The 21,695-nt window shown below is 35.6% G+C and overlaps 2 protein-coding genes across 3 annotated transcripts; both read right to left on the bottom strand.

The window, feature by feature from the left end:
* Positions 1-5,677: 5,677 nt before the first annotated feature.
* LOC132048068 (uncharacterized) lies at positions 5,678-6,664 on the bottom strand. Its single transcript, XM_059439006.1, has 2 exons — positions 6,459-6,664; positions 5,678-5,990 (listed from the first exon to the last, which is right to left on the bottom strand). Exons 1-2 carry the CDS (start codon positions 6,501-6,503, stop codon positions 5,730-5,732), a joined length of 306 nt encoding a protein of 101 aa, XP_059294989.1. The 5' UTR covers positions 6,504-6,664; the 3' UTR covers positions 5,678-5,729.
* Positions 6,665-15,961: 9,297 nt separating this feature from the next.
* LOC132038211 (triacylglycerol lipase 2-like) lies at positions 15,962-21,489 on the bottom strand. Of its 2 annotated transcripts, none has more exons than XM_059428923.1 (9): positions 20,969-21,489; positions 20,481-20,594; positions 18,067-18,183; positions 17,456-17,566; positions 17,198-17,341; positions 17,049-17,089; positions 16,853-16,932; positions 16,654-16,749; positions 15,962-16,518 (listed from the first exon to the last, which is right to left on the bottom strand). In XM_059428923.1, the coding sequence occupies exons 1-9, from the start codon at positions 21,167-21,169 to the stop codon at positions 16,196-16,198; spliced, it is 1,227 nt and encodes a 408-aa protein (XP_059284906.1). In that variant the 5' UTR covers positions 21,170-21,489; the 3' UTR covers positions 15,962-16,195. The 2 variants fall into 2 exon arrangements, with proteins under 2 accessions (XP_059284906.1, XP_059284901.1); XM_059428918.1 differs by having other exon boundaries at positions 18,043-18,183; positions 20,969-21,477.
* Between the last annotated feature and the right edge of the window lie 206 nt (positions 21,490-21,695).

Genomic DNA, 21,695 nt, shown 5'->3' with positions numbered 1-21,695 from the left:
CCGCCCCGTGCATTGGCCAGCACGATACGAGAGCCGAAGCCTCGGAATTTGGGGAGCTGTTGTCCCGGACATATTCGATATCGACGGCGAAGCCCTCGATTATCCTATGAGGCGGGACGAACCATGGCAAGGGGTACGTGTACACCACGAATGGCCGGGAACGTGATGAGTTATTCTTACACCACTCCCGACGGGCGAATATCAACATCCCGCCTAATTGGCAATCTTCCCTAACCAAGCTAATGGCGCTGTCATCAATAAGAGATTCGAAGCTCTCCACCGGGTCGAGATGGTGGAGAATTTTGCAGTCATTCGCATAGCTAAAACCCGACGGGACTATACTCGCCGCAGAAGATTCTAACTCCCTGTCTAAGCCTTCGGTTCCCGTCGATGGTATGAATGAAGACTGACCTTCACCTTGAGTCAACAATGGAACATACGCCATGGTTGTATAGTGTGTTTCTTAGCGTGATTTGAAAGGAGAAATAAAGGTGTAATTGGAGGAAATACAGATGCAAAGAAAAGGATGGAAGCATGGGCTTTATATAGGAGAAGATTCTTGGGTCCTGTAGCGTATCAAAGTGCAGATTCATGGAGGATTCCCTTTAAAGATTTGGAGGCTAATAATGACTTAGCATTGGCGAGAGTGAAGTTTGACTTGCGGGTTCCATTCCGCCGTCAATAAATGCGCCACGGGAAATGGGGGGACTATGTATACGGGTAAAAGCGAGACATGGTCATGCTCGGTTTCCGTTATTATGATTATGCTCGGGCGGAACCCGAGCATCACCGGGATCGAGAGCTCGAACGGATTTGTGCGAGGCAATAATGGAAGGACAATCGTTGCCGGAACGGAAGGCCGAAATATCCGCCCTTACCGGGATATTCCGGCGCCAATCCGGCGACATAGTCGTTAATGATTATTTGCTTTATTTAGAGTTGTACTAGGTCTATAACTCCTCTACTATATAAAGGGGATACCCCCACTCAGGAAGGGGGTTGGCAATTAAGAATAGCAAGTTACTGAAATCAATAGTGAAGAGAATACAGCTTCTGTTCCCATTTGTTCATAAGTTTTGTCCTGTTTTTACCCTTTGAAAGCTCGAGACAAAGAGACGTCGACCTCGGTTTTCTAACTCAAGGTCCTGTAACCCGATACTTGGTTAGATCTGGTTCTCTGACCGTTGCATTGCATGTTATACTGTTCATATCCTTAATTGAATTTAGCTGCATATCTTTGGCACCGCATACAAATTTAACTGCTTACATATTTAGGGTTAAACAAGTTTGACTGCTATTTTGCTTCAACCCGAAATCCGTGAGAGAGTTTGACTGCTATTTTGCTTCAACCCGAAGGTTGTGCGTTCGAATCACCAAGAGAGAAAAAAGGGGGAGCTCTTGAGGGAGGGATAAAAATAAAAGAAAAACATAGAGAATGAAAATCAATGTGCTTTTGAAATTATTCAATACATTATCTTGTTTTTGATATATGTAAGATGCATAAGAAGAAAAAAAAGCACAAGCAGAAATATAAATATAAATTTGGAAGACATGAACTGGAAAATGGAAATGTGAACAAATATATATTTTTTTTTTTTTTTTTTGTATTTTGGGACTACCAAAAATAAAAATGCCTTTTTTTTTTTTTTTTTTTGTATTTCGTTGGTAAAAAAAGAATTAAATATTTTTTTTTATTTCGTTCATACAAAAAACGAAATATGAAAATATATATATATATATTTTTTTTGTATTTCGTGGGACTACCAACGAAATAGGATTTTTTTTTTTTTTTTTTTTTGTATTTGGTTGGTAAAAAAATGAATTAAATATTTTTTTTTTTTTTTTTCATACAAAAAAAGAAATATGAAAATATAATTTTTTTTTTTTTTTTGTATTTCGTGGGACTACCAACGAAATAGGATAATTTTTTTTTTTTTTTGTATTTCGTTGGTAAAAAAATGAATTAAATATATATTTTTTATTTCGTTCATACAAAAAACGAAATATGAAAATATAATTTTTTTTTATTGTATTTCGTTGGACTACCAACGAAATAGGATAATTTTTTTTTTTTTTTTTTGTATTTCGTTGGTAGTCCAATGAAATAGGATAATTTTTTTTTTTTTGTATTTCGTTTATAAAAAAATGAAATAAATATTTTTTTTTATTTCGTTTATACAAAAACGAAATAGGAAAATATAATTTTTTTTTTTTTTGTATTTCGTTGGTATATGAACGAAATAGGATAATTTTTTTTTTCCATTTCATTTATATTCATCGTATTTGATTATCTAAATCTCAAACTAACTAACTTCATTAATGTCTAAAAAACCTTTTTTCAGCGGATGGTTTTAAAAAAAACATAAAGGAGAGGGGAGTTGGACTACGACGCTGTGAACTGTGGGGCTTGGACTACGACGCTCTCGGATGGGAGGGGGAAATCGCTCACTCGATAATAAAGATGGACGAGATGGAGAGGAATATGAAGATGAAGATGAATACGATAGCATTAGCGTCGTTCCTGAGACTGACGAAGATTAGAATATTTACATTAATAAGATATCGTTTATATTTTTAATGAAGTCGGATTTATTTACTTGAAATTCAAATTGAAATAACATTGAAAAATGAAAAAGGTACAAATACAACACTTAACTAGCCGACATAACAACGAGAAAATGCTTATGGAAAATCATCTTCATCGGACATTTTGCAATCGAGTTCCAATCGGGGGTAACATATAACCCCAATCGTGTCCCTCCAAACGCAACCATCGCAAACGCATCCTATTATTTTCTTCGCAAATGCGGTTCAAAGAAAGATTCAATTCTTGGGGTGATGTGAGCGGCATGCCTATTGCACGGCGTTTTGGACGATGTAGGCCACGACTTCTTAAATCGGTCTCAATATTATGAGCTTCATCCGGGCGGTAGTTCCATTCTCTCCTCATCTTGCTAATGTATTGTCTATTGTAGCGCTCGCTCGGATTAAGCGAGTACTCAAATTCACGTTCCAAAACTCATTTCCTACCCATTGACTCAAAAATGTCACTTGGATGATATGTCATTGGGCCGCGTTGCCAGAAGAATGGATTCCACGATGACATTTTGAAAGAGTTTGTTTTAGCGTGGTGAGATGAATGAGGTATTATGGAAGACTATTTATAGAAAAATACATGGTGCAGAAAGGTCTAAACCCCACATGCAATTTTTGTATTTATTAAAAAAACAATTCATATAGAAGTCTAATTAGTCAGAAAAACACCATAATTCATATCGACGGAATATATGTCGCTATAATAAGTCATATATAAGTCTAAATAGTCATAGATACATAATAAATTTTCAAAATAAGTTGTTAAAGCTCCTCATGCATCCCTACGTGTGCATCCTTTCCTCCCACCAGTGCCACATTGTGTTTGCCGGCGATCCCTACGAGATCTGCGCGGAGGAACCCCCTCATGCATCCCTTCCGCACCCTATAAATATCATACAAAAAAAAAGTTACTTTTTAATGCGACATTTAAATTATATACATAAAAATTTAAATTCAAAACGAACCTGTGCCTCTAAGTCCTGAACATCTAGCGTAGGTGCATATGCATCATTAAAACTGAGCTTCCTTCCATCACAGGGAAAATTGGGCTGGAGGTCGGGATGAGGTACTAGTCTGAGGAACTTGGAAAAGGAGGTTGTCCAAAGCCTGTTGGCTCCAAGGTTGTGAGGAATTGCTAAATGGGGTGAAACCTTTTAATTGTGATGATGCTTGTGGAGTGACCATATTAGACGAGTTATATGGAGCCTCAGACCGAATCATAGATGGGCCAGATATATCCATGGTCGGATAGTGGGAGCTATGTATATCCATAGATGAGTGACATGGAGCTTACGGGCGGTCATAGATGGGTCGGAAAATTCCATCGACGGATAATATGGGCTAGGTAAATTCGTATGTGGGTAATGTGGACTAGATGGGTGATATGGGGTGGGTAAATTCGTAGGTGGATGATACGAAGCAGTCATAGATGGGCCGGAAAAATCAAATGAATGATCCGTACTTGGGTGTGGCTCTAGATCATCAACTTGATCGTCATCAACAAGCTGGTGCGCCACCTGACCTCGACCCCGTGGGTTACCAGCACGACGTACATTTGCACGATCCCGACGACCAGTTGGCAACTTAGGCGGTGCCACATGGCTCTTTGGTGGTATGTAATCGGGATCAAATGTCAACCTCGTCCCCATTGCGGTGCATTAAAAGACTCGATCGACATGTTAATAAACCTTTGCATCAATGCATTCATACCCTGAGAATCTAAAGGCCACTCTGACGGATCTTCCTGAACACTGTAAGCCAAATGTCTAACTCCATGAATTCCACGCGCCTACAAAAAAATATATAACAAACAGTGACGTAAGAAAGTCATTTATTGGCAAAAAGAAATTAATATGTATCATATACGTATAGTTATTAATATTACTATAATATTTAATACATATGATACACATGTATTTGTATGTAAATCGGTTCCAAATCCTTTATATGATGATTTAGTTAGAAAATATAATTAAATTACTTTCATAATCATGGTCAATGTATTATTATACATTCTTTTTGCTAAATAACGAAAGAGATAAAGTATAAAAATTGAAGCACCTAGGTTAAGAGAATCATGGTAAATTTGCCTGAATAATGGCATTGGATGAGATCTGTAGTAAGTCAAATTCTTAGACTATTTTTCAAGATATATTAATTAGTACTAGCAGTAATTTTGTTTCTACTCAAATGTTAGAAAACTATATAGTACATCATTAACTGTCTATTTAACTTGACATGCACCAAAAGTTACGTACCAGTGCTTCGTGCCTCCCTGCGAGGTGTTGGTATCCCCTATCCACGGTACGTTCTGGATTTCCTATCAAAGTGCGGGAGTACCTCCGGTACCATTTAAAATATTCAGAATCCGGTCCGGGAGCTACAGTAGCATGTGGTGCTTCAACTATTAGTTCCCGACGGCGTTCCCACAAATATTCAGCTTCCTCAAATTTTTCCCCCATCTCCTGACTTATCGTAAATCGCTTGTCCAGTGAAAAATGAAATGGTCTATGTGGGGGGAGTGGTCCGGGAACAGACTGCTCCCTACCAAATTGTCGGTTGACCCGACCCACCATGTGCCACTCTCGGTAGATCCCACAAATGAGTGGCAACTGCGCCATCCAAATGTCTTGACCACGTCGGCACCACTCCGGAAGTCCATCATTGATGGCCTTTGTATAAGGCTCCCACACAAACTATGATAGCAAAAATATTATACAGTCATTTATAATTTATAAGACAAATTATACATTTTCTCATTACAACAAACATCCATTATGCATTTTCAGTTAAGTAAAGATTAGAACATTCAAGCAATTTCCTTCCTTCTAAATACACAAAATTTCATCATTTCCAAACCGTGCAAATGAAGAATCAAAAATACTCAATAGTAGAAAGCGTATCATGACCAAATCCTTGCTAGGAGCACTTTCTTTTTTATTCAGTTCCAAAGCATAACAAGAACATGCTAACTTGAAAATTCCATAATGGATTTTGATGGAAATAAAAACAAAATAAAATACTAATTATGCTAAAAGAAGAAAAGCTAATAAAAAATATCACAATCAGTAGCAAGTTGTAGCAAATTAGCTATAACAAATTAAAACAAAATCAACCCATTATCACAATACGAGTTAGCAAAAAATGAACAAATCTATAAAAACTCTATTGTTGTTATATTTTTCACATTTCTTATCAAAAAAATTTAAAAGGAAAAATACCTGATCATCAGTTAGGTTGTCTAAAACATCCCTACAAACTACTAGCACAGCTCGTGCCTCGCTTTCACGAACTCCACGACGAGTCCACTTCTGCGCAAATACAATATCTCGTTCGTTTACTCTTGGAGGACGAAGTAATGGCTGCATCGGGATTATTCGCTCCCAAGCCCAAACCTGTATAAGTAAATTTAAATATATAAATATTTTTTGAATTAAATAAAATACACATGAAAATTGTGTTGTTATGGTTGGGTTCCGATAATGCGCTAATATTGTCGTGCAAGCCATTCGACAATATTATAATTTTTAATGATTTATTATACAAATTATAACACTAGAAAATCTAAAATATTATTTAAAAGATAGCAGAGAAGTTGACTATATAAACGTGTATCAAGCAATACTTTTAAATTGTTAGCGTGATAACTCAAGGAAATATGGTTAGCTGACATTTACATATATACACAAATATTAATAATCCAGATTGCATTATATATAGTGGTACATTTAGTGTTTATAATAAAGCTCAACTTTCGGTTCCTAATTTCATTTTTCAAAATTTGGGTAATGGTGGTTATAAGAATGCTGCTTGATCTCTTATTTCTATTGAAGTAGAGTAATATAATATTGAAATTCACGTACCTGTAACAAAGCAATAAATCCACAAACATCACGGCTATTAGCCATCGAAGCACGGCATAGACAACTGTACAAGTATGATAATGCTGCTGCTCCCCAAGCTTTACCGCCTATTGCATCAAGGTCTATTATGTCAAGCAAAAAGTGTAAACTAAGCTTTGAACCAGAATTATCAGGGAATATAGTGCCACCAATCAACCAAAGCAGGTACAACCCCGACCCTTTTTGTAACCTCGTCGGTGTGTGTTCATTAATAATAACATTCAATAGGCAATCAAGGTTTCAAATGATTAGATAATTGTGTTATTGCTATTACCTATAATTGCTTCTTCTCCGGCAACCAATTAAAAGAAGGTCGTACATCAATTCCCGCCATCCGATTTAGTTATATTTTTAACATTACCTCGCACTAATGGGTGGCTATCCACGGGAATGCCATATAACACCTCGACATCCTACGGTTGAATGATGGCACATTCGGATCCGCATATGAAATGTATTCTCGGACGCCATCTCTCAATAAGTGAAAAGGATGATTCCTTCATCATACCGCACATTACCTACTACTAAAACTCCCCCAAATCCACACCTCTAAAGTAATTAAGGATGCGATTATGTAAAGGGTATTGCCTCACGTGATTCCGTAATTCATGATTCGCACGACGTATAGTTAAATATATTCCGCACACCGGGATTGATGCTTTGGAGTGTTAATAAATCCACACTTTGGGGGCGATCCATATCTATAATATTGCAACACCAACACCTTACGACAACACCTTACACAATTGTTTACTATATATTCAATAGGAAAGTCAACAAAGGTCAAACTATAAGATATATTATCACGTGAGAAAAGAAAAAAAATTAATAAGAGTACAACTGTCAAAAAATAATTGCAGTTCCCTATGTGGTCAACGAAATGTAATTAAACTTTTGGTTAAGCTCATAATTAATTGCCATAATAGTATTCATCTTACATATAACTACTTCTTTTCTATTTAAAACAAACCATATGACTGGAGAGGGGATGCAAGGACAGTTAATTTTTTTTTACCGGATCGGAACAGTATTTCGTTAGTTATCCAACGAAATACCCATTTTGGTATTAAAAAAAAAAAGGTCATGCTATTTTTGTCTATTAGCTTCATAAACAAGTCCAACTTCCTCACAGTTTCTTGATCTTATACTTTTAATTTGAAAAGTAAAAATTCTTCATGCTTATCAACAGAAAATAATCTCCAACGACTAGTCACAATTTGAACATAGAAAATGACCCAACAAATGATACAAATATCTTTATGTTATATTTAACCAATCTTACTTTCCTCACAATTTCTTCATCTTTTTTTAAGCGTTGTTCTATGAAAATGACTAACTAAAAGAACATTTTATAATATAAATTTATACCTTTTTAATCAGTAACTTCGACGATCTTTTTAGTATTTTAATTGTAGGTCGTTGACCAATAAACTCTACTAACATTTTTTAAAGCTTTTTTTTAACTGAAGCAACGCAATCCGGAAATTACCAACTATTGATTAATTAAACTTGTAACTTTTGTTTTCTTTATTATAGTCTACTACACTAAGTATAAGATATAAATAAATCAAAAAAATAAATGTGAACTAATTTATAATGACTAAATATATGTAAAAACTTAAAAAATTAATAAATTACCTCAATTTGAAGAAGATTATAGAGCAAAAGTTGAGGAATCCTTGTGATAGAATTAGTAGAAAAAGAAGAAAAGAATGAAGAACAGAAGAAGAGGAAGAATGGAGGTAGAGGAAGAAGGGAGAATGGAGAATGGAGAAAGTCAGCAGCAAAATATAAAAGCTTAGCTTCCGTATGCAACGTATACAAAAGTGCAAAGTATGCAACGAAATATAAAAAAAGAAAATCAATTTTTTAGCTTTGCATTTCGCAAACTATGCAACGAAATATAAAAGCACAACAATGCAAGTCAAAAAAAAATTAAAAGCTATTGACTAGCTTCTTTTTTAGCTTCTGACTTGGAAAGGATAACTGCAACAATGCTTCTGACAAGATTCTTAAAAAAAATTGAAAACTATTGACTTGTCCATGTAAAAAGAAAAGGAATCCGTTTCCAAGTCAAAAAATAAATAAATTGAAAGCTATTGACTAGCTTCTGATAATTTTTTATCTCTGCATTTCGCAAGGTCAGCAACAAAATATAAAAGCTTAGATTTGACAAGTCCATGACGAATTGGAACTCAATTGTCCCTGTATAAAGAAAAGAAATCAATGATCCGTTTCAATTTTTAGCTTTGCATTTCGCAAAGTATGCAACGAAATATAAAATGTAACAATGCTTCTTCCAAGTCAAAAAAAAAAAAATTGAAAGTTATTCACTAGCTTCATTTTTTAACCGACTTGGAAAGGAAGCAACAATAACTTCGACAAGATTCTTAAAAAAAATTGAAAGCTATTGTCCCTATAAAAACAATAAACAAAGAAATTCGTTTCCACCAATTTTTTAGCTTTGCATTTCGCAAAGTATGCAACGAAATATAAAAGTGCAACAATGCTTCTTCCAAGTCAAAAAAAAATTGAAAGCTATTCACTAGCTTGTTTTTTAGCTTCTAACTTGGAAAGGATAACTGCAACAATGCTTCTGACAAGTTTCTTAAAAAAAATTGAAAGCTATTGTCCCTATACAAGTCAAACACAATTATACAATCCATGAATAAAGTGAATAAAATATTATTATATTTACCTATCACTGTCCAATTCACTTGGACCAGGATGTGAAGGGTGTCATACATTACAATTCAAATTATGCAACTAAATGCATTACTTGGTCCATTTACATACCATGTGTCACGATTCTGTCCAAATCAAAGTTATGATCGTGCGTTGAATGCCATACCATCATTCTTTTTGCCATAATTAGTTGTATCATTTTACCGACTACCAATATCCTACAATTATTTGTTGTTGAACTACATTCTTGAAAACCAATATTCAAACTTGGGAGATAGGTAGTACCTCTAAAATCGAACTCATTGTCGGTCGGTACTTCGACCCAGCGTTGAACTATAGCATACATGTCAAGCGCCGCTATGCATATGTGATTTTTAAAAATCTCAGGACAACGAAGAAATGACGATAAAGATTCATCGTCCGTAATTGGCATCTCACCATAAATTGGTGAACCATCGACTGTAAATGAACTTGGACATCGTCGATTATAACCACCGATAGTTCGGGATCATTTACGAACATTTTACTCCTTAAGACGCATTATAGACGATCATATTTTAGGGAAATTGGAAACATTTGCCCTATTTTCGGACATGGCTCCATATGTCGTATCGAATGGTCACCTCGCTTCATACACAACTTCATCACCCCAAAATAAATACACTTTAACATGAGTTTCCGTCATCTTTTATGAAATATATGAGAGAAAAAATAAAAGTTGAAGGATATGAAACAGATAAGAGAAAAACAATAGATGAAAGATATGAGATGGATAAAAGAAAATTGAAAGACGAAGGATATATCATAGGTAAAGATAGGACAATATTTATAAACGGAGAAAAGTAAAAAATTTCGCAAATTAAGTCACGAAATGTAAAAGATATTATTTTGACAACTATTCAATGCTCGTCCACAAAACCGATTGAACCAAGAAATGAACAAAAAAATTTATTGTGTATCTATGACTATTTAGACTTATATATGACTTATTATAGCGACATATATTCCGTCAATATGAATTATGGTGTTTTTCTGACTAATTAGACTTCTATATGAATTGTTTTTTTAATAAATATGAAAATTGCATGTGGGGTTTAGACCTTTACGCACCATGTATTTTTCTATAAATAGTCTTCCATAATACCTCATTCATCTCGCACGCTAAAACAAACTCTTTCAAAATGTCATCGTGGAATTCATTCTTCGGCAACGCGCCCAATGACATATCACCAGGTGACATTTTTGAGTCAATGGGTAGGAAATGGGTTTTGGAACGTGAATTTGAGTACTCGCTTAATCCGAGCGAGCGCTACAATAGACAATACATTAGCAAGATGAGGAGAGAATGGAACTACCGCCTGGATGAAGCTCATAATATTGAGACCGATTTAAGAAGTCGTGGCCTACATCGTCCAAAACGCCGTGCAATAGGCATGCCGCTCACATCACCCCAAGAATTGAATCTTGCTTTGAACCGCATTCGTGAAGAAAATAATAGGATGCGTTTGGGATGGTTTTGTTTGGAGGGACACGATTGGGGTTATATGTTACCCACGATTGGAACTCGATCGCGAAATGTCCGATGAAGATGATTTTCCATAAGCATTTTCTCGTTGTTATGTCGGCTAGTTAAGTGTTGTATTTGTACCTTTTTCATTTTTCAATGTTATTTCAATTTGAATTTCAAGTAAATAAATCCGACTTCATTAAAAATATAAACGATATCTTATTAATGTAAATATTCTAATCTTCGTCAGTCTCAGGAACGACGCTAATGCTATCGTATTCATCTTCATCTTCATCTTCCTCTCGATCTCATCCATCTTCATTATCGAGTGAGTGATTTCCCCCCTCCCATCTGAGAGCGTCGTAGTCCAAGCACCACAGTTCACAGCGTCGTAGTCCAACTCCCCTCTCCTTTATGTTTTTTTTTTAAAACCATCCGCTGAAAAAAGGTTTTTTAGACATTAATGAAGTTAGTTAGTTTGAGATTTAGATAATCGAATACGATGAATATAAACGAAATGCAAAAAAAAAAAAAAAAAAAATTATTTTCCTATTTCGTTTTTATATAAACGAAATACAAAAAAAAAAAAAAAAATTATCCTATTTCGTTCATATACCAACGAAATACAAAAAAAAATTATATATATATTTTCCTATTTCGTTTTTGTATAAACGAAATAAAAAAATATATTTATTTCGTTTTTTTATAAACGAAATAAAAAAAAAATTAGTGCATTTCGTTGGTAGTCCAACGAAATGCACAAAAACAAAAAAATAAATTATATTTTCATATTTCGTTTTTTGTACGAACGAAATAAAAAAAAATATTTAATTCATTTTTTTTACCAACGAAATACAAAAAAAAAAAAAAAAAAAATTTATCCTATTTCGTTGGTAGTCCCACGAAATACAAAAAAAAAATTATATTTTCATATTTCGTTTTTTGTATGAACGAAATAAAAAAAAAATTAATTTGTTTTTTTTACCAAGGAAAAAAAAATTCCCTATTTCGTTGGTAGTACCACGAAATACCAAAAAAAAAAAAAAAAAAAAAAAATTATTTGTTAAATTTCGCTACAGATGTAGCGAAATGCAAACAGTGTCATGGGTATTTTGTTGGATAACCAACGAAATACACATTTTGGTATTAAAAAAAAAAAGAGAAAAGACATCATTTAACCTCGAACTTCGCAAGAAAACTCGGTTAAAGAACTAAACTTAACTTGTATTTATTTACCCCCCTTAACAACTTTCATCCCAATTATTTACCACCCTAAGAAAATAATACCACTCTCACAATGGGAGGTGCATTACACTCGCGCCACGTCATTGCCACATCGTTGCCATGTCAAAAATGACTAACCCTTCATTTTTTATTTTTCTTTTATTATTTTTTTCTCTTTCTTCTTCTCCTTCTCTCTTTCTTCTTCTTTCTCCTCAACACCACCCCCCCCCCCCCCCCCGCCCCGCGCCGCCACACCTCCGCCACCGCCGCCCGCCTGCCGCACGCCGCCCGCCGCCAAGCAAAATAATCAATACTAAAAAAAATTACCAACCCTTCATTTTTTATTTTTCTCTTTCTTCTTTCTCCTCATCCTACCATAAACACCCATAAGAATAACACCCATAAGAACAACACCCACCATCACTCCCACCAAATTTCATCCCATTTCTTTTCAAATTCGTCCAAATTGATTATTGTGGTTGTTATTGTTGGCTATTATTATTATTACCATTTTTTGATTTCTTGATTTTGATTTTTGTTTTCCATTTCTTCCATAATCATTATTCCATAACCACCACCATCTTCTTCTTCACAACCCCCACCCGACCACGCCCCGCCCCACGTGCCCCTCCCCCACCATTTCGTCTTCTTCAACCCCCCCACCCCCCGCCGCCCCCCGCCCCCCTCCCCCACCACGCCACGGCCTCCCTCCCACCATTTCGTCATCTTCCCACCCCACGCCACTCCACGGCCCCGCCCCACCACCAATTCCTCTTTCTCTCTATATTCTCATCATTCTTTTCTTACCATTTTTGGTTTCTTGATTTTGATTTTTGTTTTCTTTCAAAAATAAAATTATGAAATAATGATTATGGATGATTTTGAGAAGGAATGGGATGAAATTTGGTGGGGTGATGGTGGTGGTGGTGGAGTGTGAGTGTGGGTTAAAGATGTGTGTGTTGTTGTTATGGGTGGTTATGGTAGGATGAGGAGAAAGAAGAAGAAAGAGAAAAATAAAAAATGAAGGGTGAAGAAGATGGTGGTGGGGGCGGGGTTGTGGGGTGAAGAAGAGGGGGCGGGGCTGTGGGGTGGGGTGGGGTGGGGTGGAGAGAAAAAATAATTAATTATTTTTTAATTATATATTATTTTTATTTTATTTTAATTATATAATAATATATATCTATATATATACGACGGGCCACCTTTTCACTCTCTTAATTTTTTTTTACTTTTTTTTTTTTTTGCCACGTCAGCTCTCAGGGTGGTAAATAATTGGAATGAAAGTTGTTAAGGAGGGTAAATAAATACAAGTTAAGTTTAGTTGCTAAGCGAGTTTTCGTCTTAGAAGTTCGGGTTAAATGATGTCTTTTCTCAAAAAAGAAAAAAAGCATTCTATTTTGGGCTATTAGCTTCAAAAACAAGCCATTTTGGCTCCGGACTCTATATATTTCCTTACACTTAAAAGCTAATTATCTCCACCTTTAAGTTGTCCGTTTCAGTCTATTTCTCTTATTTCAAAAGTTTGTATTGTTTTATTTTTTACATACAAGATTCAATATTAATTAACAAAAAACAATTTAGTCATAAAAATAATTAGTAACAATTTTAGGGCCCCAAGGTTTGGCAGGCCTCAAGCAAGTGCTTCACTTGCTTGCCTCTTGAGCCGGCCCTGAGAATAACTGTCAACCAAACACAGTATGTCTTTAATGCTAGCCTAAGTCCTGGATATCCTATCAAACTTGAGATTATTTTATTGAGAAAAGACATCATTTAACCCTTGAACTTGAGACGAAAACTCGGTTAGCAACTAAACTTAACTTGTATTTATTTACCCCCCTTAACAACTTTCATCCCAATTATTTACCACCCTGAGAGCTGACGTGGCAAAAAAAAAAAGTAAAAAAAAAAATTAAGAGAGTGAAAAGGTGGGCCCGCTGATATATATAGATATATATTATTATATAATTAAAAATAAAATAAAAATAATATATAATTAAAAAATAATTAATTATTTTTCTCTCCACCCCACCCCACCCCACCCCACAGCCCCGCCCCCCTTCTTCACCCCACAACCCCGCCCCCACCACCATCTTCTTCACCTTTCCTTTTTTATTTTTCTCTTTCTTCTTCTTTTTCTCCTCATCCTACCATAACCACCCATAACAACAACACCCACATCTTTAACCCACACTCACACCCACCACCACCATCACCCCACCAAATTTCATCCCATTCCTTCTCAAAATCATCCATAATCATTATTTCATAATTTTATTTTTGAAAGAAAACAAAAATCAAAATCAAGAAACCAAAAAATATGAAAAAGAATGATGAGAATATAGAGAGAAAGAGGAATTGATGGTGGGAGCGGGGCGTGGAGTGGGGTGGGGGTTGTGAAGATGACGAAATGGTGGGGGAGGGGCGTGGCGTGGTGGGGGAGGGGCGGGGGGTGGCGGGCGGGGTGGGGGGAGGGGCTGTGGCGTGGTGGGGGAGGGGGCGGGGCACGTGGGCGGGGTGGGGGTTGTGAAGATGGTGGGGGAGGGGTGGGGGCGGGGTCGTGGGCCGCGGGGTGAGGGGTTGTGAAGAAGAAGATGGTGGTGGTTATGGAATAATGATTATGGAAGAAATGGAAAACAAAAATCAAAATCAAGAAACCAAAAAAAGATAATAATAATAATAATAATAATAATAATAATAATAATAATAATAATAATAATAATAATAGCCAACAATAACAACCAAAATAATCAATTTGGACGAATTTGAAAAAAAATGGGGTGAAATTTGGTGGGGTGATGGTGGGTGTTGTTCTTGTGGGTGTTATTCTTATGGGTGTTTATGGTAGGATGAGAGAAAGAAGAAGGAAGAGAAAAATAAAAAATGAAGGGTTGGTAATTTTTTAGTATTGATTATTTTGCTTGGCGGCGGCGGTGCGGCGGCGGAAGAAACGGTGGCGGAGGTGTGGCGGCGGGGCGGGGGGGTGGTGTTGAGGAGAAAGAAGAAGAAAGAGAGAAGGAGGAAAGAAGAAGAAAGAAAAATAATAAAAGAAAAACAAAAAATGAAGGGTTAGTCATTTTTGACATGGCAACGACGTGGCAACGACGCCATTAGCAATGATGTGGCAATGACGTGGCGCGAGTGTAATGCACCTCCCATTGTGAGAGTGGTATTATTTTCTTAGGGTGGTAAATAATTGGGATGAAAGTTGTTAAGGGGGTAAATAAATACAAGTTAAGTTTAGTTGCTAAACTGAGTTTTCGTGCCAAGTTCAAGGGTTAAATGATGTCTTTTCTCATTCTACCAAACTTGAGATTATTTTATCTATCTTCCCGGTGGGATAAGTTAGTTCAAATACTATAATCCTGAGATAATTTAGTCTGCGAACCAAACGACCCTTTAAACATATGTCTCGAATTAAAACTTTCTATTGAAGAGCTTTTTTCGTAAATAAGCTTTGCCCGGTGTAACTTTAAATTAATTAGCAGGTAAATTTTTAGATAATAAATATAATTAAGAAAAAAAAGAGAAGGCCATTATAAAATTTCTGATCTGTAACGTTTTTTCTAAATGAGCTTTACGTGATGTAAATTTAAATTAATGCAACCAGTAAACTTTTAGATACAAAATAAAGAAAGAAATCAAAGAGGGCGTTGCATGCTCTTTTAGATATCTATATGACCATGTATATCATATTTTTCGTTTCTCAATTTGCCACCAAGTGAAATTTAAGTTATATATATTGATAGTGTAAATTTTATTTTTTTTTATTCAATAGTACTGGAATAAAAGATTTTGGGGAAGGGGATTCAAGATATTCATCATTCCACAGACCAAATGCTTGGAGTGCACAGCGAAGTCATAATTGATTACTTGATAATAAATTGCAAATATTCACTTAATCTAGTTAAGAGGTAGAAGCATATGAAGTTGGACTTTGTTTTTCAGAGTTGAGCATATTTATAGGTGATAGTCCATAACCCTTTCTACAGTTTATATGTTCTAATGAAGTGTTTTACTTAATCATGGTCAACTTAAATATGAGAAGTCATTTACAAAGAAATTGTTCTGCTTATAGTTGTTATATGATCATTCTTCTATATATCTTCCTCCATAAATAGGGGGATTGCAGGTGGAAATTAGTGTATTCGTGTCATTTACAAACACAAAAACCTCTAAGATTTTAAAAATACCAGCAAGAAAAAAAAGTACTATCCCCATTCCTTGATTTTCCCATAGTTGTGATTCTTTTAATACAGACACACGCCCTCTGATGCAAGGGTGTTTATCCTTGATTTCTGAAAAATGAAATTATCTGGTTATAAACAATATCCTTAGCAGTGATCCCGATGATGAAGTCTGCATGAGCGTAATCCTTGATATACTGAACATGCAGCTTGTCTACATTGTGGAACTTGAGATAATCAAGTAATGTCTCAACATCTTGAACATCGGACAGTGCATCTTGGCCTCCGTAGCTGAGAAAGAGGGGCAGATCATGAGGGATGTTGTTCAAATTGTACCTCGGAGGTTTGGTTGCACCATAGTGCGCCTGATTGAAGTCGTTGCTCCCATAGTCATATTTCGACAAGACGCCATCTCTAACAGCTGCATGAAATTCAGACAGTTGCAAGGTAGCAGTAGAAAAGTTGATTCTCAGTGGTATCAATAGTGAACATAGTGTGCTGGTGTTATGATCAGTTATATTACTCGTTTGCCTTATTGAGTACTAGTAGTACTTACTCTGAGACAAATGTACGAGGTTTTTAGTTGACGTAGACTGGGGCTCGTTCTTCAAGAAATGATCGACTATGGAGGCATTTAGACAGCAATTCTTCCCTATGTTTATACGGGGAAGTTATTTAGCTCCGAACTTGTGATCATTACAAATGACTCCATCAGTAAATGAAGAAAACGTTTTAACTTTATGGCAGGTTAGTACCAGTAAGTGCAGTTATCAAGTCATAACAGTCCACCCCAGCTTGAGCACATAAGGCCTTGAGAAAATCGGATACAGGCTCACTACCACAAAGCTCAAAAATTGAGGTAAATTGGAAAAATAAAATGGAGAAAGAAAAAAGGAAGAACAAAAAGAGCATAATCAGAACAGTAGTTGTAAGTAGAGTGAAGTATTTTACCCCCTTGGATTAAATTCCGCAAGACCAAATATTGTCGTGATCTGCAGACATTAAAACAACATAAATATTTATATTCCTCTTAAGCTTTGAAATATATAAAGATATACAGATATTACTATAAAAGAAGCAAGTTTAGATTTTGTACGGACCTCGCTAACAAAGGCTCGAGCAGCAACAACACCGAGTGCAGTGGTCATATGGCTCAAGTAAGCAACTGGGCTGAGTAAGGCTGCTGACTTTACCTTGTCTAATTGTTTCCCTTCTGAAAAGGATGCCAGAGCCATCAAAGTACCCTGTTAATACAGAAGATAGACAGATTAAAGATCTTTACAGCATGTACCGGAGGATATATAAATGTTTTGCCACCAAACAATTGATACTATTGTTCTGTTCTCTTTCAAGCTTACCATTGAATGGCCTATGTAGTGAATTTTCTGCCCAGTTTGTTCAAAGACAAGACCAAGGAGAGCAGGTAAGTCATGGACAACAAGATCATCCCATGTCCAATTCCAGTAGTCCTGTAAACCAGAATGAATAAAACTTTTAAAGACTAAGGAGCCGTTTGGACCTAAAGAGTTTTTCCTATTTTTCAACTTTCTTTCCAAAAAAAATCATTTGGTTATAGAATGTATTGAGTTTTTGGGCAGTTTGTAAAGATGAGTTAAACTGGTTTGGACCAGTTTTTCAGTGATTTTTTTTTCTTCTCCCAAAACTTTAACTTTTTCCAAGTGAAAAATGCATATCCAAATTCAATTTCAACTCCAAATACCATTTTCTAACTTCAACTTCAAAAACTCTTTTTCAAATTTCAACTAAACCTATATCCAAACGTATACTAAGAGCTATTTAGTTAGCTTGATATATCTCTTCCCTTTAGGAACTAGGCACTCCCTATTTTTTATTTGGTTTAGTCGTCTTCTTTTTTTTCAATTTTTTTCAGTTTTGCAAGCACTAAGAAAATGTATAGTTCATTGAGGAGGACCGAAGGAGATACCGGACTGTTAGGATCAAGAGTTACATGGCGACGGCTGTATCTGGTTCCCCTGATATTAGAAATCCAGACATCGAAGCCATTATCTGCCAAGATCATCGCTGGTGATTGTTCTGGTGAATTCTGCAGCCATGTTACTCCATCCTGCAGAACAGTGACCACATTTTACTTCCTTCATCCACTGTTGCACTCAATTAGAATCGAAATATTCTTCAATTTGTTGCGAGTTGTACTTCTTCCATTTTAATTGTTTGACATAATTTAATAGGAGTACTTGAAAGAAACCACATAACCTAAATATGTCCTATACAACAGTACAAGTGCCCTTGCATCAAACAATTTGTATTGAATTCAGTAGCGGGCTGCAATAAGACATTCCAATGAAGAGGTAAAATTTGATTTATTTCTAACTAAATGAAAATGTCAGTGTAGTACCAAACAAATTTAAACGGAAGAATAATATTTGTTGAGTAGTGGTAGCTTTGCCTCATCAAGGTGAGATAATTAGTTGACCATTATCATGAGAAAATTAATAACCACTGCAAATAGTATCCAGTTGTGCGAATTCACAAGCATACGTAGTAGTAGTACACAGCGCAAGTAGTGGGCACCGCATAAGAAACATACAATTCTTTTTGTAAGTTACCTTCTCGTGAGCGTACTATAGCCTACAATATTAGCTACAGAAACAGCCAACATCTGATTCCGTGGTTGACTAAATTATGCGACATTTACGTAATGTGATTGGGTCCGAGACAAGATTAGGGATCTTGCCTTCTCTACGTGCAAAAGCTACCAGCATTTCAAACTTTGAGGCATTTTGAATAGGCTCAAAAGTATTGCATTCACCACATTCTAGCCCCTTTGTTTCTCCTTCAGGCATTCAGCATACTGCATTGCGAAATCAGGATTTCAATTTTATGGGTTCTGAGTTTTAGACCGGTAATAATTGGGTTCTAAATTTAATATTTGTATGTATTTTATGATTTTTTTTTTAAAATATTTGTACGTATTTTATGATTTTTTTTAACACAAATACATTGTTTGAGTAAAAGCTACTTCCTCCGTCCCAAAAGGATTGTCTTACTTTTCTTATTAGTTTGTCCCAAAAAGATTGACCCATTTATATATTTATAAACAATTTAACTTTATGAGATGATTTACAGTGACACAAATATCTAAGGCTAATTTTGTACCACACATTACAAAAGTCTTCTTTTATTTCTTAAACTCTATATCAAACAACTAAGATAATTTTTTTGAGACGGAGGGATTATTGAGTCCGGTCGAACTCGCGTAGGGACTTCCACCTCGGTCACTGACTGCGTCCTTTATCCTTTTATGTACACTGAATACTAGTGTAAGGTTAATCACGGCTCACACAAGTCGGAAAAAAAAAAAAAAAAAAAAAGAGAAATCCATGTTGTCAAAAGATTCGGGCATGGGACAATTGGGGTCCAAAGTAAAAATTTCTATTTCTTGGATCAGCAGTGGGGACAATGCTACGAAAGACGTTAAAACTCAACTTCACGAGAAAGATTCCATTTCCTAATCGATTAACGGTGGGCCCAAAATAGATTGATCCAGCTAATGAACGTAGATACTCCCCCGTTTTAAGTTACGTGGCAAAATTTGAATTAGGTATATAAATTTAAAAAAGAAATGAAAGACTAAAAATTTATATGATTGATAATTTCTTATAAATTTATTATTTTAACATTTCATAATATTTGTATGATTTTTCTGATTAAAAAATATGAGAAGTTTAGATGAGATAATTTTTTAATTACAAAACGGTCTTTTTTCTAACGAACTAAAAAGAAAAATTGTCAAGTTTAACTGATATGAAGGGAATTGTATATATAATAAAGTGATCAAACTTAATGGTCAAGAGAAGTATTGAAAACGAAAAACCGAATGTTCTTTGTTAATCTTGCAACATGATTACCTTAAACTCAATGTACTCCTACGCGTAAATGTAAAATGAAGATAAAAGATACTGGGACAAGGTCCAGCAGACCACCTCTGACTGTCCTTGTACATTTCCCCATGGATATAAATAATTAAATTGACAATTTGCAGACATGAACAAATTGCTAATTTAATTGGAGTAATAGAACTATGAAAGGCCCCTGCTTAAGGCAGATGACTTGTGAGACAATAATTAAACCAATTTTCCTGGCCAGAGGGCTAAGCAGTCAAGAAATTTGAAATCAACCTCAATTTTTTATGACTAATAGTGATCCTTCAATTAACTTCCAGTAAAAACTTGAATCCTATAGGCTGCAACATCCGTATTAGAGGTAAAAATGTTGCATCAATTAAGCAAGTCTCACTCGTCGCTAAGCTTGAATTTTGTGTACAGTATTAGAAAGTGACTGTACTTTAGAGTCACGCGTGTAACAGTAGCGAATACTAGAGCAGTAGGCTAAAGCACTTACCACAAGAACTCCGTGCTGCAACAACACTGGCTGCCTGTTCGGCCCACCACCACCTCCTACACGGCCTTCCGGTATTCTTTGCACGCTAAGGATGTAGCCGTCATCAGTTGTTACCTGGTGAGATATGCAGAATGTTGAGAACATAATTAAAATATTAAAAGTGTACTCTTTCTGACAGTTTAGCTTTTAGATGAGATAGTTACACAGTTTAAGATGGTATCTGAACAGGCCAAAGGTCTAGGATCGAATCTCATTGTCACCCATTATCAAAAAAAATTTTCACGTGTTTGGTTCATAAAGAAAAATCAATCAGGCCCGCACGTAAAGGACGTGTTGAAAATATAATTAAATATTAAAAGTGTGCTCGGTAGTCACACATTTTCAAGATAGAAACACATTACTACTATACATTTTATAGAAATTCATTGGTGTGGCCGTAGAAAATGTTGTACGATAGAGGGAGAAAAAAGGAAAAGGTGATTATTTACCTCAAATTCCTGGCACTTATAACCGTGAACAGTGACAGCAGAAGCGCACATGCCATTGCCATTGCCATTATAATCGGTTTTGAAGTCAAAAGGTACTCCCCTGCTAGAGCCAAATGATCCATATGGCTCCACTGCTAAGATGACTAATGCCACTAAACTTAAATTAATAGCTAGACTCCGCATGTTTCTCAGCGCCGCCATTCTATTTGAAGTTAGGCCTTCAGCCGAGTGAGTAGTAGAGAAGGGATATGTATTGCAGAGAGTGTGCTCTGTAAAATTAAAGCTCTGAAAGCGACAAGTATATATAGATGGAGAGAACAGAGGGAGTTGTGCCCAAAAAAAAAAAGAAGGAAAAATGAATACGCCCTGCGATTTATGGGAAGGAGACGGTTAAGTCGGGTTTTGAAGTTTATGGTTCTATCAAACTCAAAGTTATTTTTGTTAGTAGGTTAGTAATAAAATATTTTGTACATATTTAATTGATTTTCTAATATAAATATAGAATATGAACAAGCTACCGAATTCGTCCATACCTGTACCTAATGCGAATCGAGAAGATGGAAAATTATTTGGTCTTTTCTCTCGGATTTAATCGGAAATCCCTCAATTTAATAAAGAAAAAAGAGAAAGGATTAAAGGAAGTCAGAATACAAGGTCGAAATGTTTGTACGTAGTAAATTTATTTTGTTTCGAAATGTTTGTACGTGGTAAATTTATTTTGTTGTAC

This window comes from Lycium ferocissimum, chromosome 2 (genome assembly GCF_029784015.1).
Source record: "Lycium ferocissimum isolate CSIRO_LF1 chromosome 2, AGI_CSIRO_Lferr_CH_V1, whole genome shotgun sequence".
NCBI lineage: Eukaryota > Viridiplantae > Streptophyta > Magnoliopsida > Solanales > Solanaceae > Lycium > Lycium ferocissimum.
This window is presented reverse-complemented; position numbering and strand designations above follow the sequence as displayed.